Below are 14,706 nucleotides of genomic sequence, written 5' to 3'. Positions count from 1 at the left end.
CAGTCCGTGGCACTTACATAGTAGATAATACAGTAAGAATTATTGGCTTATAGAAACCAAGTACAGGCTACCATTTTGCCTGGTGTTACTGATTTGGACTCTGCAAGCCCAAACTTATTCAATAGAAGAAGAGCATTTTTCTGTTCTTCCAAACACTAGACTACTTTGGAACTTTTGTTTCATTCAGTAGCACCAGTCTAACCTACTATATACTGATAGAAAGTTAGAATGTATATATAGTTACAGAGCTACATCTACAGCTACATCTATATAACATTTGTGCCCAAGAGTGATTTAATTAGCTTGTATGATCAATTCTCACTGCTAACAGGTCGGATGGGTGAGTGTAGGTGACAAAGGGAGAAGGGTTACAATATCAAATTATTGCACACAAAAGCATCTTTTTTTCAGCATCACCTTGATTTATTTTCCTAGTCTTTTTTTTTTCCTCAGATGGAAAAATAATTTCATCAAGAAAACAAATATTTCTGCCAAAGCAAAATAATTTCATGTTTTAATGCTTTTCTTTTTAAACAAGTCAACATTGAACTAGGACATGCTCTGACCCCGCTCCCCTCATTTTGCTGACTAAATTTTTTTTTAAATCCATTGGCAGAAAAAAAGATATTTTCCTCATATAGGATGATCATATTTTATTGCTGCTTTGTTTAGTAGACATTTTTCTCAATTGGGAAAAAAAAGTCTAGGTGAAAAAATTACCTAACAAGAGAAGTAGTTTACATGATCATAACATTGAAATTGCTGCCAAAAGAAAAAAAAATGTAAAAAAAGATTTAAAATGTAAAATATCACATAACTTCAAAAAACTTACCTCAGTTTTCTATCACTTATCATGTACTATAAGTCAACCTTCTAGATAGGATTATAGTCCTTTATTATAAGCCCTAGTTGTACTATGGTATACATTTTAAAAAAAGCTACTACAAAATTTTTCTTTTCTTTTTGTTTCTGCCTATTGTGTACTTAAGCTATAGATAATTTTTGAATAAAAAGCCTACGGTAGATATAAATGCAATAGTTAACTGATCCTGTTTGCTGATGTCCTTTTCATGGTCCACGGAAGGTGGCGTCTTTTAGTCCAGCATCTTCTCCTGTTTCTTGCCTTCCTTTTTCTTCTTCTTAGATTCTGCTGTGATTAAAAATAAAAGAAAGAGAAGAAAAAGCATTGCATTAGTAAGCTATGAGGGAGGGAGCCACTTGTCTTGTAAATGGCCAGGAATGAAATGATTAGATACATAGAAAAAGTACGTGTGTGTGTGTGTGTGTGTGTGTGTGTGTGTGTGTGTGTGTGTGTGTGTGTGTGTGTGTGTGTGTGTGTGTGTGTGTGTGTGTGTGTGTGTGTGTGTCTGCTTTTGTGCTTTTGCCAGGAGAATGCCTATGAGCATAGGCAGGAGTAATACAGCTTACCTCCCTGTGTGAACACATATAAATGCCTGTTATCTTACTGGTTGCCCCCATTTGATAAAGAACATACTGTCTGGGGTTCCTACTTAGAAAATACAAACACAGCCAGCATCTCTGAGAGAATAAGCCAGGTCACTGCTCAATGGAGAGCTACAAATGATTTCTTAGCCCCTCACTTCCCACATTCCCTTTCCATGGAGAGTTGATAAGCATTCTTTACTGACAAACATTTTCAAAGTGCTTCCACTCCTGATTTGCCCTCTGTTTATACATTTAGCCAGCTATTCATATACGAAGGACCACCTTTGAACCCACCAAACATGGAGCTTTGACACTACAGAGACTCCTAGCCTTGGATGAAGCAAGTGGAATGTACCAACCTGGACTAAACCAGGTGAGTAAAACTATGAGGATTTAAATCAAAAGACTTTATCATTTGCCATTCAGTCATCTGCCATCTCCCTTTTCCTAAGCACAGGAGAATACAGTATAGAATAGGACATGTCAGCTTTGGCTCCAAAGATAAGAATGGTCAGCATCACCAGGCTAGCGAGCGAAAGGATATTGCTAAATGTTGCTAAAATACTTCCTCCGTTTGGTCCACAATAGTGGCAGAAATGTATGGATTTGGGGCTGGAGCCAGACTGCTGGAGTTTAAATTCTGGCTCCATCACTAGTTACTATAAGACTCTGAGAAAGTTAATTTGTGTATCTGTGTCTCAGGTTCCTCACTTGTGAACGGGCATATGAATAGTACCACTTCGTAGGGTTCATATCCAAATTCAATGAGTTGTATAAAATCCACTGAGAACAGAACATGGCACAATGACATGTGCAAATAAAGGTAAGCAGTCATCATTAGTGTGATAATAGACTAAGAACAGGAGGTAATTTCTCTGTAAGATTAATACTCTTTGTCATCACCGAGACATGTGCACTGAGCAGGTTATTGAATGTGCTAAGCAACAGAGGAATATCAGGACGCAAACAGTGGCCAGTAGGGATTAGGGCTTTGTTCATCAGATCATAGGGCATGTGTCCAAGAGAGTCATAAGGCTTATGATGAGAGGGGACATGACACCAACCACAAATGGTGTACAAAACCCAGCTTATACTTAAATAGAGCTTGAGCTTTTTCCATTCTTACCAGCTCTTCAGATAAGTTCCAAAGTCCATCATATATTAGATGAAGTAGTATTTCTGTACAAAGTAACTGTCCTAAACTTCATTTACTCAAGCTTCAAGGGTGCAACATACACAACTAGGTCAGGAGTTGCTAAACTTTTGCTAAATTGCTGCTCACAAGCATTCATTTTGTTCATGTGTATCCTCACATTTTCCCCTCTCCATACTGAAGTAACAATTTTTTATTCTTTCTATTTTTACTTGTCATCATAAAAGTCTCCCTTTTTTTAACCTATTAAAGGTGAGATGACCAGAACCTCCAAGTTTAAAGATAGCTCTAAGGTCAAAGAAGGTTTTCTCTTCAATTTCTGGACAAATAATGTCTGAACATTTAATAATTCCCACTCTTTGGTTGACATTTGAAGTAACAGCTGTATATTAAAATGGCATCCTCAGGGAATAATCTAAGATGACAACTGAAATATAACTTTGATTTCCCTTGTCTGATTTTCTCCAGATCCCTTACTGGGGAAGCCTCAGTAATTTATAATCCTCTAGCTCTCCAGTAGAGTGGATGTTTGGGGCAATAATTTGCATATTTTGGCTAGCATGTCCCTATTTCATATGTAAGTAAATGGATCCCATACCAATCAGGTGTTTGTAAAATTTTATTTCATAACACTTAAAGTTATTCTGAATATTGAACACTATTTGATCTGACTAATGTAGGTTGTTCATTTCAGGGAACACTTTGGGAATGGGAATCTCTCCTCAGTTCTCCTTGGTAAAGGCAAGAGCATATCCTCTCTCTGTTACCTGAGCCTGACATTTATTTTACATTCATCAATTAACAACTTGCTAAATACCAAGAAATCAACCAATTGCCATATAATCTGCATAATATCAATCAATTTATTTTTTTGATGCAACTGACAAGTCATCATGGCATTCCTTTGACACACTACACACCTTAAGTCCACTCTGGGTTCAATATAAATAGAAAAATGAGGAGTCCCAGTAAAAGGTAGTGGAAAGAAGGAAGTTTGTATTTGCATAAGGTCAATTTGATTTCTCACATTGTGACTTTTACGTACATTTTACTGACAAACAAAATGAGCTTTGTCACTACTTGTCTCTGTGGTCTAAAAAACTTGTGAATATCCTCTCAAGCTTTATCCTGTCTACATGAGGGTTTTTAAATAGTATCATGGAATCTATGATCAACAAAGAACTTAGGGCTTCCCTGGCGGCGCAGTGGTTGAGAGTCCGCCTGCCGATGGAGGGGACACGGGTTCGTGCCCCGGTCCGGGAAGATCCCACATGCCGCGGAGCGGCTGGGCCGGTGAGCCGTGGCCGCTGGGCCTGCGCGTCCGGAACCTGTGCTCCGCAATGGGAGAGGCCACAACAGTCAGAGGCCCGCGTACCGCAATTAAAAAAAAAAAAAAAAAAGTAATACCAGCTTATATAGAAAATAAAGAAACATATGGTAAAGAAATTACCCATGGTTTCACAATATAGAGATAACACTTTTAGCAACAGGTTCTATTTATGTTTCCTTTCTATAAATATATGTAATATATAGTTTAAACTAGGAACATACTGACAGTTGATAAAGTATATTATACTAAAAGTTCTACTGTATTCGTTTTCATGCCACTGCATATACTTTGAAACATGACCAAGTAGTATTCCTTTATGACATGCCCACCCTTATTTTTTGTAACCTTTCTTCTTTTGCTGCTCAGTTGGCGTGTCCCCACTTTCTGTTATTATGAATAATGGTGCAATGTGTGCTTTTACAGACAAATCATTGTATGTTAAAATTCTGCCTTAGTATAAATTATTAGAAGAGGATCTACTTGATCAAAGGGCAGAATGTTTTTAAAGCTCTAGGTATATACTGGCATATTTCTTTCTTGAAAGGAAGTACCAGTTTAAATTTTTATCAGCAACCTATATGAGTCGATCACAGCAAACTCGTTCTCAAAAGGCAAATAATCAAACAGGATGCATCATCTCTTTTCCATCTATTCACAGGCCCTTTCAGAAATAGGATTGCCATGTGGATGGTACAAGTAAACACCCACTCCCATATCCAATATTAGGGAAATATGGAAGAAATAAGGTTGTGAGTGAGCATTGAAAGACATCAGTTTAAAGATTTTTTTGAACACCCTGAGAGGAAATGTTATTCTATGAAGCAGAAGAGTTGAAAATTCTGGGATAAGCTAATCTCATTTTCTGAGGAGAATGTCTTGGTTTGATTTCTTTCTTTCACATGACCTATGGGGTAGACAGAAAACATAAAAAGAAAATGAAGAGATGAAAAGATTTGAGGGGCGCTTGAATTTTAACTGAGTCGACCTCTCTTTGCCACTGATTCAAATAAAATGGCTTTGGGTCATTAAATCGATGGGAGGAACTATTGATTAGACTAGGAAAAAAAGATCTGTACCTTCTAAGAGGTAGAATTCCTATATGAGGAAGCTATGAACACACAGAAACGGACACTGAAGATTCAGAGGTCAAGATTAGCAGCAGACAGGGACAGCGGGAGGCGCGCCGTGGAAAGCCCTAGAGCTGACCTGCGGCGACTCAGCCAATAAATCACGAAAACTGAGCGAAGGAAAGGGATCCGATTACTGACAAACAGTAACATCGCAATGTAAGTCAGTCCAAAATCTGGAGACCACCAACACCCTTTTAATGCTTCATGAACCTATTTAAAGGAACGCACCTGTATTTAAGAATTAGCTGCCTAGTCACCTGGAAATATCTGATTCCTTGCGCCATGCCAGCTGTGTCTCAGAACTGACAACGATGCTTGCTGACTTGTAAGTGCACAGCTCAGTGGCCCACCAGGGGCCCAGGCTTTAGACGGCTTGGCTTCCCGGCGCGGCGCCATTCATTAAACTTCCCGGTACTAAGTGGCACGATACAGGAAGAACTTTCTAGATATTTAAAAATCAAAAGCATAATCTCTTAGATTTTTGTTCTTAAGATATTATTCTCGGATATGGTTTGGTCCAGCATCTGTGTCATGATTTGTTGTTTCCTCTTCGATTTCTTGTTCTGTAATGTCACTCGCTTCATTTCCTCTTTTAGGGACCCGATGCATTTACTTCTGGGATTAGGTATGGAATACATACCTACCTCTATACATACATATCCACCTGCATGCGGCTGCTACTCAGTGCTGCCCACGTGCTGACAGCTGTTCCTTCCCTCACTGCCCACCTTCCTTTCTGCTCATCAATTCTACTTCATAACAATACCTACAACTCCCTCCCAATTATCTGCCCTTCTACACATGTTTGCTTTCTGACATCAAGTAGATGTGCATAAAAAATAGTATACATCTGTGCCTAGACACAAACAAAATATGTCTGGACTCTGAGGAACCTCTGTTCTGCCCCCATTTACTTGGAGAGGTGACTCGGCACTTAACTGCACAGCCTCCAAACAGCAAGTTCAGCCATGAGAACGGCAGTGAGTTAATGTGGACCTAACGGAAGATTTCGTGGAGGTGAGGAAATTATTCCATCAACCACCCAAAGCAAGCTTAGTAAAAGTCCCTAAGCATGTCAGTTATTTTCCAAAGCAACTCTCGCTGGATCAGTAGATGAAGCCCTTCTCCCTTCACCCAGAGACTCCTCTTTTCAGGCTCTTTCCCTCTTGTCTCTCCGTTTCCTTTTCTTTGAAGGAAAACGTTGGGATAACTATTGGCTTCTCCAACCCATCTAGGAAGGAATCATCTCTAGGACGTGCTTCCTTTATACAGTAGACATGAGTGTGATGGGGTTACTCCCTGATCTGACCTATGTGCATGTGTGTACCAGGTAGAGAGTCACCAAGTCAAACCCCTCTTTTGAGCTCAGCACATTCACATTGTCCTTATGTATCAGCTACACCTATTCATGTGTTTGAAAATGTAAAAACAACGGAACATTTTTGTGGATTTTTCCTCTGAATTCACAAGAGAGAAGATCAGTGAAGAAAGGAATCAGAGTTGCTTCATCTGTACATCCTTTAATCCAGGGCTTTCTCACTTGTAGATAGTTACAGAAGGAAAACAAAAAGCTCTGTGCGTGTGTGTGTATGTATGCGCACACGCATGTGTGTGTGTGTGTTTGCATTCGCTTTCGGCTGCTAAATTTTGTCTTTTTCAGCTTTGGCCAAAAAAAAAGGTTTTTAAGTGCTAAATAACATTGAAGAGAGGCAAATATAGCTAAAGCGAGTGAAACTCTTCAAACATTGTGTGATTTTACATAGGTAGCTTTGGGAATGTAGGTTATGATTATGCCCGTATATTTGCGGGTACAATAGCACGCAAATCTGATACCCGTGTTAGAGACTCGGGGTATGTATGTGCTGTCATGCTTGGTGATACTGCTGGCCCTAACTCCGTCCCACGCCTCCCAGCTACTTTGCAGAACTCTAGAAGCTAGAATAGAGTGATATAATTAAATCCACGTCTCTCTCTCCCTCCCTCTCCCTCCCTCTCTCTCTCTCTCTCTCTCTCCCTCTCTCTCTCTCTCTCTCTCTCCCTCCCTCCCTCCCTCTCTCTCTCTCTCTCTCTCTCTCTCACACACACACACACACACACACACACACACACACACAGCCTTAGATGGGGGAATGAATGTGTAGGTTTCTTCTGTTCAGCAAAGCATCTGCCCCTTCTTCAGTCCTAGGCCACTCTCAACACCTTACACTTCTTGACAGTGACTTCCCCACACACAGATTAACTGCCTTCTTCTACATCAGAAGCAGAAAAGAAGACCGCTTATTTCTAATATGATATTTAAATGTTTAAAAGCTTGTTTCTGCAATAATGAAGGCATAGGTAGAAAATTTACCTTATTATACAAATATTAAAATTTATATTGCAGCCCAAGTCAGAAATGAAATGTATCATTATAAACAATAAGTAATTCCCACTTAGCACATCGTTATTTTTCTATTACCATATCTGATGTTTAATATTATATAACTGGTGTTACTGGAAACTCAAATTATGATTTATGAAAAAGGGGAAAAGCTTGAACTCTAGAATATTTAAAAGCTCGGTAAGTACAGCTCAATAAATCATTTTTTATTCACTCTCAAATGAAATTTTTTGGTATGTGTATATATATATATATAAAAGAATCAGTTTTATATATATATTATATATATATTTTATATATTTATATTTATTTATATATATAAATTATATTTCTATAATTATATTTATATATTTATAATATATAAATATATTATATTTATATATATTATATTTATATATATAATATAATTATATTATATATTATATTATAAATATATATATAATATATTTATATATATATTTAAATTATATATTTATATAAATTATATTATATATTTTATATATTTATATTTTATATATTTATATTATAAATATAAATTATATTATATATTTTATATATTTATTTATATATATTTATATATATATATGAATCAGTCATTATGGGCTGAATTATGTCCCCCTCAAAAATTCATGTTAAATTCCTAACCCCGATACCTCAGAGTGTGAACATATTTGGAGACAAGGGTCTTTACAGAGGTAATTCAGTTAAAATGAGGTCATTGGAGTGGGCCCTAAGGAAATTTGGACACAGATATGCACAGAGGGAAAACGATGTGAAGTCACAGGGAGAGGACAGCCATCTATGAACCAAGAAAAGAGGCCTGGAATAGACCCTTCCCTCATGGCGTTCAGATGGAACCAACCCTCCTGAAACCTTGATCTCAGACTTCTAGCCTCCAGAACTGTGAAAAAATTAATTTCTGTTGTTTACGGTACTTTGTTACAGCAGTGAACTAGACTTCACACTAGTTTTCATTTTTGTATATCCTTCGGATCACCCTCATTAGCTGTAGAGATGCAAAATATACGTGTTTATTCTTATGTTTTAAAAAAATCGGTTCCCCACATTTTAAATAACATCATTTGAATATGTGACTTTGGCACTGCACAATCTAGGACTTGATGCTCATTAATGGTTTCACAATGTTCTCTGCATTAATCCACTCACCCGTCTCCACCCTTGGCCTGCAGATTTCCAGCAGGTGAGCTACGTTTCCCCATCACTTGATTCCTTCCACCCCCATCCACCCAACGCCCTGTCTACAGCAGCAGCAGCGGTTAGATCTGAGGAGATTCCTGTCGACTTCTCTACATTTTTTTAGACAGCAGCCTTCACAGCAGCTTAATTTATTACTCTTGTGCATCTGGGCAAAGACCTGAAAATAAAGTTGTCCTGTTTTCTGTGGAATGAAAATAATTCCTGCAATTATTTTTGCCTTGCGAAAGCGAGTGCTGTGAACGCGTGAGCCTGCGGCAAAGAGCTCTGGGCCTTGCCCCCTGTGTGACCCAGAAGGAGGACACCAGAAAAATGTTTACCTGCTTCCTGCTCTCTGGATTTCTGATGAGCTCTCTACAGATACTGTTCTTTCCTCCTGAAAAAGTCTTCTTTTCTCTTCCCTGTCTGTGCGCTGAGCAACAGCCAGCCCGCTTTGATTTCCCTGTAGGTTCCTGAAGGCTTTGCATCAGGACCGAGCTGGCTGGAGTCACGGAGAGCGTGCAGAGTTATCTCTGCTAGCAGCACTTGTCACCAGGACACCGGCGCCATGGATCCTGGGGAAGCACCAGCATCTCTACGAATCTCACAGTGGAGAGAAGGTAGCCCTGAATCCAGCCCTGGGTCAAGCCTTGGAGGCCACTGAGTGTAACAGGGTGCATTGCACTGCTGTGTCTTACTCTGGAGGAACTCAACCCCTTTAGAGGACCCCAGCTTGAGAATTGCAGCACTAAAAGTTATCATTTGCTCCCATCCAATCATTACACAAAGACAAGCTTGAGTCAAAAATTATCTGACATGACTCAATCGTAAATGACCCCAAACACGCTTATACCGATGTTTTAGAATTATCGTTAAAACAGAAACCAAAACTATTCATTTATTTTACAATACCCAAAGAGATCCCATAGGAGGCACTCAGTTTAGGAAGAACTGGTATAATAGAAAAGAACTCTGGACACAGTCCTGACTTTAAGTTCAAGCCTGACCCCTCACTGGCTAGTGACCTTGTGCAAGTTGCACCCTTAGTGTCCTCCTTTGTAAAAGGCGAACCAAACTCCTTGGGGCTTTGGTGGGGACCAAGTGAGACAATGCATGCTAAGGGCTTAGCATAGTGCCTGTCACGTTGTAAATACTCAATAAATAGCAACTACTTTTGTGATGCTCAAGAAATGCTGATGATAATAGCTAAAACCTAAAACACAAAGCAAAAGTTAGAAAGGAGGAATGCAGAAGCTTCAGGGGGAAATAAAAAGAAGGTCTCTCAACCCAGTATCTAATTAGTGCAAACATTGTTCTGTTACGCAGCCTTCCTTGATGCTAATTATTACATAGCTGTTTTGTGTGTGCACAGCTAATGAGCCTCTGAGCATGGAATTTGCCAAGGGAGATGGAAGCAGACACACAGCATGAAGTAAACTCTACAAACATTTATAGTTCCTGGTCCTCACGTCTGTCCCAGCCATTAGAAACAAAAATTTTTTAATAAGGATGGGAGTAAAACACCCAGGTGACTCTTCTTCCGGGTGAGTGTCCTGTGCTTTAACTGTGATTTCTCTATGCATTTTTGGGCAGCCAATGAATGAATGATGTGCTCTAGCGAGCCAGACCAGGACAGTTTAGTTGGACACATCATTCATCAAGTCGGTACTATACGTTGAGCTCCTCTCAGGGACTAGGGACATGAGATGTGGTAACTTGCAAAGGGGCATGGGTTGTGGCTCCTGACCTCAGGAGGTTCAGGGTAGGGCAAGGCAGACATGCACTCACGGCAGAGGCAGGGATGAAAGTCTTATCAGAGGAGCCAGCCCTCGGAGAAAAGGCAGCGACTCAAGGCTCGGGAAGGGCAGTCTGGCAAGTCTCATATTGATCTCTTTTCTAATCCTTGAACAAAACAAGCTTTTTGGCCTCAGGACTTTGAACTTCCCCTTGTTTCATTTAGAACATTAGTATGGCTAGCTGCTCTATGTCTTCAAGTCCAAGTTCAAAAGTTACCTCTCAAAGGAGCTTTCCCCAGTTACTCTGTCTAACTTAGCCCCCTTCCCTTTTGGTCACTCTGACAGTTGGCTCTTTAGATTTTAAGACCACTTACTCTAATATGTAGTTCTAATTTTAATTACTAGTTATTTATTTTGGTCACTATTATCTACCCACCACCACCACTAGAACATAGCAGTAAGAGGGAAGGAAACTTGTTTAATATCAGTATCACCTAACATACAACCTTTACCACTGTAGGCTCTTAATAGATTTTATAAATAAATGAATAAATTGGAAACAATGCCAAAGGACAGCATGCTGCTCTCTTTCATAGCCTTTGTACTCTGAGCAGTACATTGGCATTTATCCTCCTGATTTTCCTATTGCACTATAGGTCCATATAGGTCACTGATTTATCCCTGGTGCTAACTCTAGCCTATAGAACCCACTCCATAAATACTTGCTCAGTGAACGAGCTGGGTTTTACAGAATGAAATGTATGAAGTATAGAAGAAGGAGAACAAGTTCCAGGTTTCTACAACCATAGGTGCAGAGAAATGGACATATAAGAGTTCATGGCCCGTTCGGCCGTCGCTGGGAGTTTGATGTGGCTGAGGCAGAGTATACGGGCAACGCCAGGAACAAGGATCCAGCAGGGGCCAAACTGGATGATCACGTCCTGCTAACGAGCCAGGATCTGATTCTGTTGCTGGTGGAAGTGAGGATAAAAGAGGGATTTTAGGAAGAATAAGTGGGTCTGAAATTCATTACCTTTCTTAGATAAGAAACTGAGATGCCCATGTTGAATAGATACAGGGGTAGGAGCTGTACATAATGCAGGAAATCTAGAGTCAGGCTGCCTTGTATTTAAGTCCTGGCTCCTCTGCCTATTAGCTGTATCACCTTACGCTAGGCATCTCACTTCTCTAAGCCATAGTTTCCTTATACATAAAATTGGGGATGATCATAGTAACTGTTTCACAGAGTTTTTGTGAATATTCAATGACACAGTGTATGAGCGATGTACCCAGCTATAATCAAAACCTACTAGGCTCTCATGAAATATTAACTATAATTACTATCATTGTAATCACCATAATTCTTTTGCCTGAAAAGGTGCTGAGGGAAACGCCCACCTCAAGAAATCCATTTGGAAGGAAGGAAACAGTCTGAAAAACATTGCACATTTATCAGGCATTTTTACATAAATGACTTCATCTTTACAATAGTGCTATGAGATATTCATTGACGACTTTAGTTTACAGAAGACAAAACAGATATTCTAATAAGAAAGTTGCAGAATTAGATTTTCTCACTTCAAGAACAGTATCATGGATGGGAAATAAAATAGACATTCGAAGATTTCCACAAGCAGAATAAAAAAGAAATGAAAACCTTGAGGCCAAACTGAATAACAGTGTTTCCCTCTGATCAAAAAGAACAAAATCCCCATAAGACGCCCCAGGCTGCCTCTTTCTGGTCAAACGCAAGGGCAGCAGCCATCAACCCCGTCAGGGGTCTTAGAGGGGAGGGAGCGCGTTCCAGGCTGGCCTACAGTGGGATTCTGTGCCTTCACCTCTCTCAACACAGTTAAAAGTCTCTCAGCCTAGCAAAGCTCATCCACAGAGGGCTGCATGCTCATTCCCAAGGGATGTCAGAGCCCAGAAAATAGAAAGAAATGTTGGGGAGCATCTTTTATCTTTAAAAGAACTAACAAAAGAATCTACTTAGCGGGAGAGAATTGAGAATGCTGGGAATATCACTTTACTGACCCCCTTTCCCATTTAATGATCAGTTGCTAAACGCTGTGTCCTGCACACAGCTGAATCTCACACTTAAATGGTTGCTGTCCTTTTGATCTTCAAAGATGAATTGCCAAACCTGAGAGGGCTAGGAAATCATCCAAAAAGAGAGAGCAGCGACATGGCAAAACTTCTAGAAATAGCTGGGAAGAACTAAAAGGAATTAGGGTTATCGAGAGCAGGCAAGTTTAACAAGGACTTGGTACCAGCAGAGCATGAATTGGTGGACAGGACAGCAAGAGGGATTAACACTGTTGCCTGGACCACCTGTGCACAGACGTCCATCCATGTGCTTCTCCCTCTGCCCACCCCAGAAACCATTTGTGAATACCCTTCTGTCAGGCAGACTTGGAAGCAGATATATGCCAAGCTGGCCTGTCAGTATCAAAAGGAGTTTCACAATACTTCACAGTATTTATGTATCTTGTTTATAAAGCAACTAATAATTTCCAGGTCAATGATAGCTCAAGATTCTAGAACGATCCAAGATGATCATTAGCCTGTATCATTTGTGGCACCTATAGGAAAAATCTCAGTTCACCTAGGTGCCTTCCACACAAGCCCCCACCTGGGCCTCATCTTTGACTCTGCACTCTGGTGATCGCTACCAGCAGCCCGCTCCCCTGGGCTGTACCTGCTCCCACAGACAGCACTGCCTGCAGGACCACAGCTTCCCCACAGAAGGGCCCATCCTGAGTCCCATTCAGCTCGGCCATCTTCTAATTCTACAGTGAGTCCATCCTCCAGGGGGACCACTGAGAAACACTTGTGGCTTGGAGAACAGTTATTTGCCCTCCGAAGGGTTCTCTGCTCTGATCTTTGATATAGCACTGTCAGCCCAGACTGGCCACAGCTCAGTTATTCCTGTGCATTATTTTCAAACTGAAAAGACTGAAATGACTCAACAAAGAATGACTGGTGGTTCCAAGAAGGAAAGACCTAACTCTCTCTACAGCTGGGTACTCAACTGGTCCAATATGATTACTCCGGGCAGCTTTCTCTCCAAGAAATGTCATCAGTGCCTCTTCTAGCCCCACAGGAGAGAGGGGTAGGTCTGATGATATACTCCAACACATACTCCCTGAAGGATCACTTACTAAAGAGCAATTCAAATCCCTTTCAGCTTCTCTTCTCATACTTACAGGCAGAGTTTGGAAAGTTATAGACATTTCCCAGACGCTCTTACAACAGAATTTTATATGTGACCCACTTTCTACCATGCAGGCACTCTTAAATGAGTCTTAGAGGGAGAAGTGAACAAGTAGAAAATAAGGCCAAATTTGGGGATATTGGACATTTTGGCAAGAAAAGAGGTGGACGTGTCTGGTTTTAGGGGTACAGGGAAGGTGAAGTTTCCAGTGTCCAATTCTTAGTATTATATGTGCTGAGCAGTGGGTAATTTCAGCAAGAGGGTCTCTGCTATATCAGTCACGTATGGTGTGATTAGACATTTCTCTTGAATCTTTTGCCTTCTCTGCTGTATTGATGGATCCAAGTCAAATCCTCTGGCCCTTGTAGAGATTCTGTGAGCGATATAATACTCTTCAATCAACCCCTTTCTGCTTCATTAGTTAGAAAAGATCTTGCTGCGGCTAAAAACTCTGACAGGTACGGGATTTTCTTAATGAAAAATTTAAATTAATGCTCTCAATCTCTTTTCCTAAGAAATTAAAATCTCAAGAGCCCACACAATTGCTCACCAATTTCTCCCTGCCGGATTCTGGCAGCAATTAAGCAAATTCCAGTTGTAACCTTTCAGTCAATCAATGACCTTCCCCAGAGCAATCTGTCCCCATCCCCAGGAAAGCTACATTCCAATTTTGCATCTTTCAATTCTTATGTCTACATTAGAATATCAGTAGTCTCCCTTCTTCTGTGTATATAATATAGAAGTGAAAGACTAAAACCTCTCTTCAGATTAAGTGGGATTCCAACACAAGAGAACCTTTAGATAAGGATTTCCAAACTGATATCTGGTATCACTGAAAGTGTGGACCAAGGCTAGAGAATAGAGTTTGTACAATATTGACACAGCCATAGGAAGGACCACTTCTTTACCTCAAAAGGTAATGCTGTTAGAATGGAGTGTAATGAATTTTAAGACAATTTTTAACCAAAGCAAGTGAGATATTTAGTAATTTCCCAAAGTTTAGATGGCAATTCTAGATATTAAGCGCCTCCTCTCCCCAAGCATGTCTTTTCTGTTTCCCAGTACTTTATTTTATTTTAATTGGAGTATAATTGTTTTACAATGTTGTGTTAGTTTCTGCTAT

The 14,706-nt window shown here is 40.0% G+C and overlaps 1 protein-coding gene across 3 annotated transcripts in view; it reads right to left on the bottom strand.

The window, feature by feature from the left end:
* Positions 1-417: 417 nt before the first annotated feature.
* Positions 418-14,706, bottom strand: part of PTN (pleiotrophin) — a 96,874-nt gene continuing 82,585 nt past the window's right edge. For 2 of the 3 annotated variants that reach the window (XM_082662058.1, XM_082662056.1), the window contains exon 5: positions 418-1,150. In XM_082662058.1, coding sequence (XP_082518184.1) covers positions 1,095-1,150 — 56 coding nt within the window. In that variant the 3' untranslated portion in view covers positions 418-1,094. The remainder of the gene's footprint in view (positions 1,151-14,706) is intronic. The other variant, XM_082662057.1, reaches the window with a different exon arrangement.

Source organism: Grampus griseus (assembly GCF_964374135.1).
Source record: "Grampus griseus genome assembly, chromosome: 9".
NCBI lineage: Eukaryota > Metazoa > Chordata > Mammalia > Artiodactyla > Delphinidae > Grampus > Grampus griseus.
This window is presented reverse-complemented; position numbering and strand designations above follow the sequence as displayed.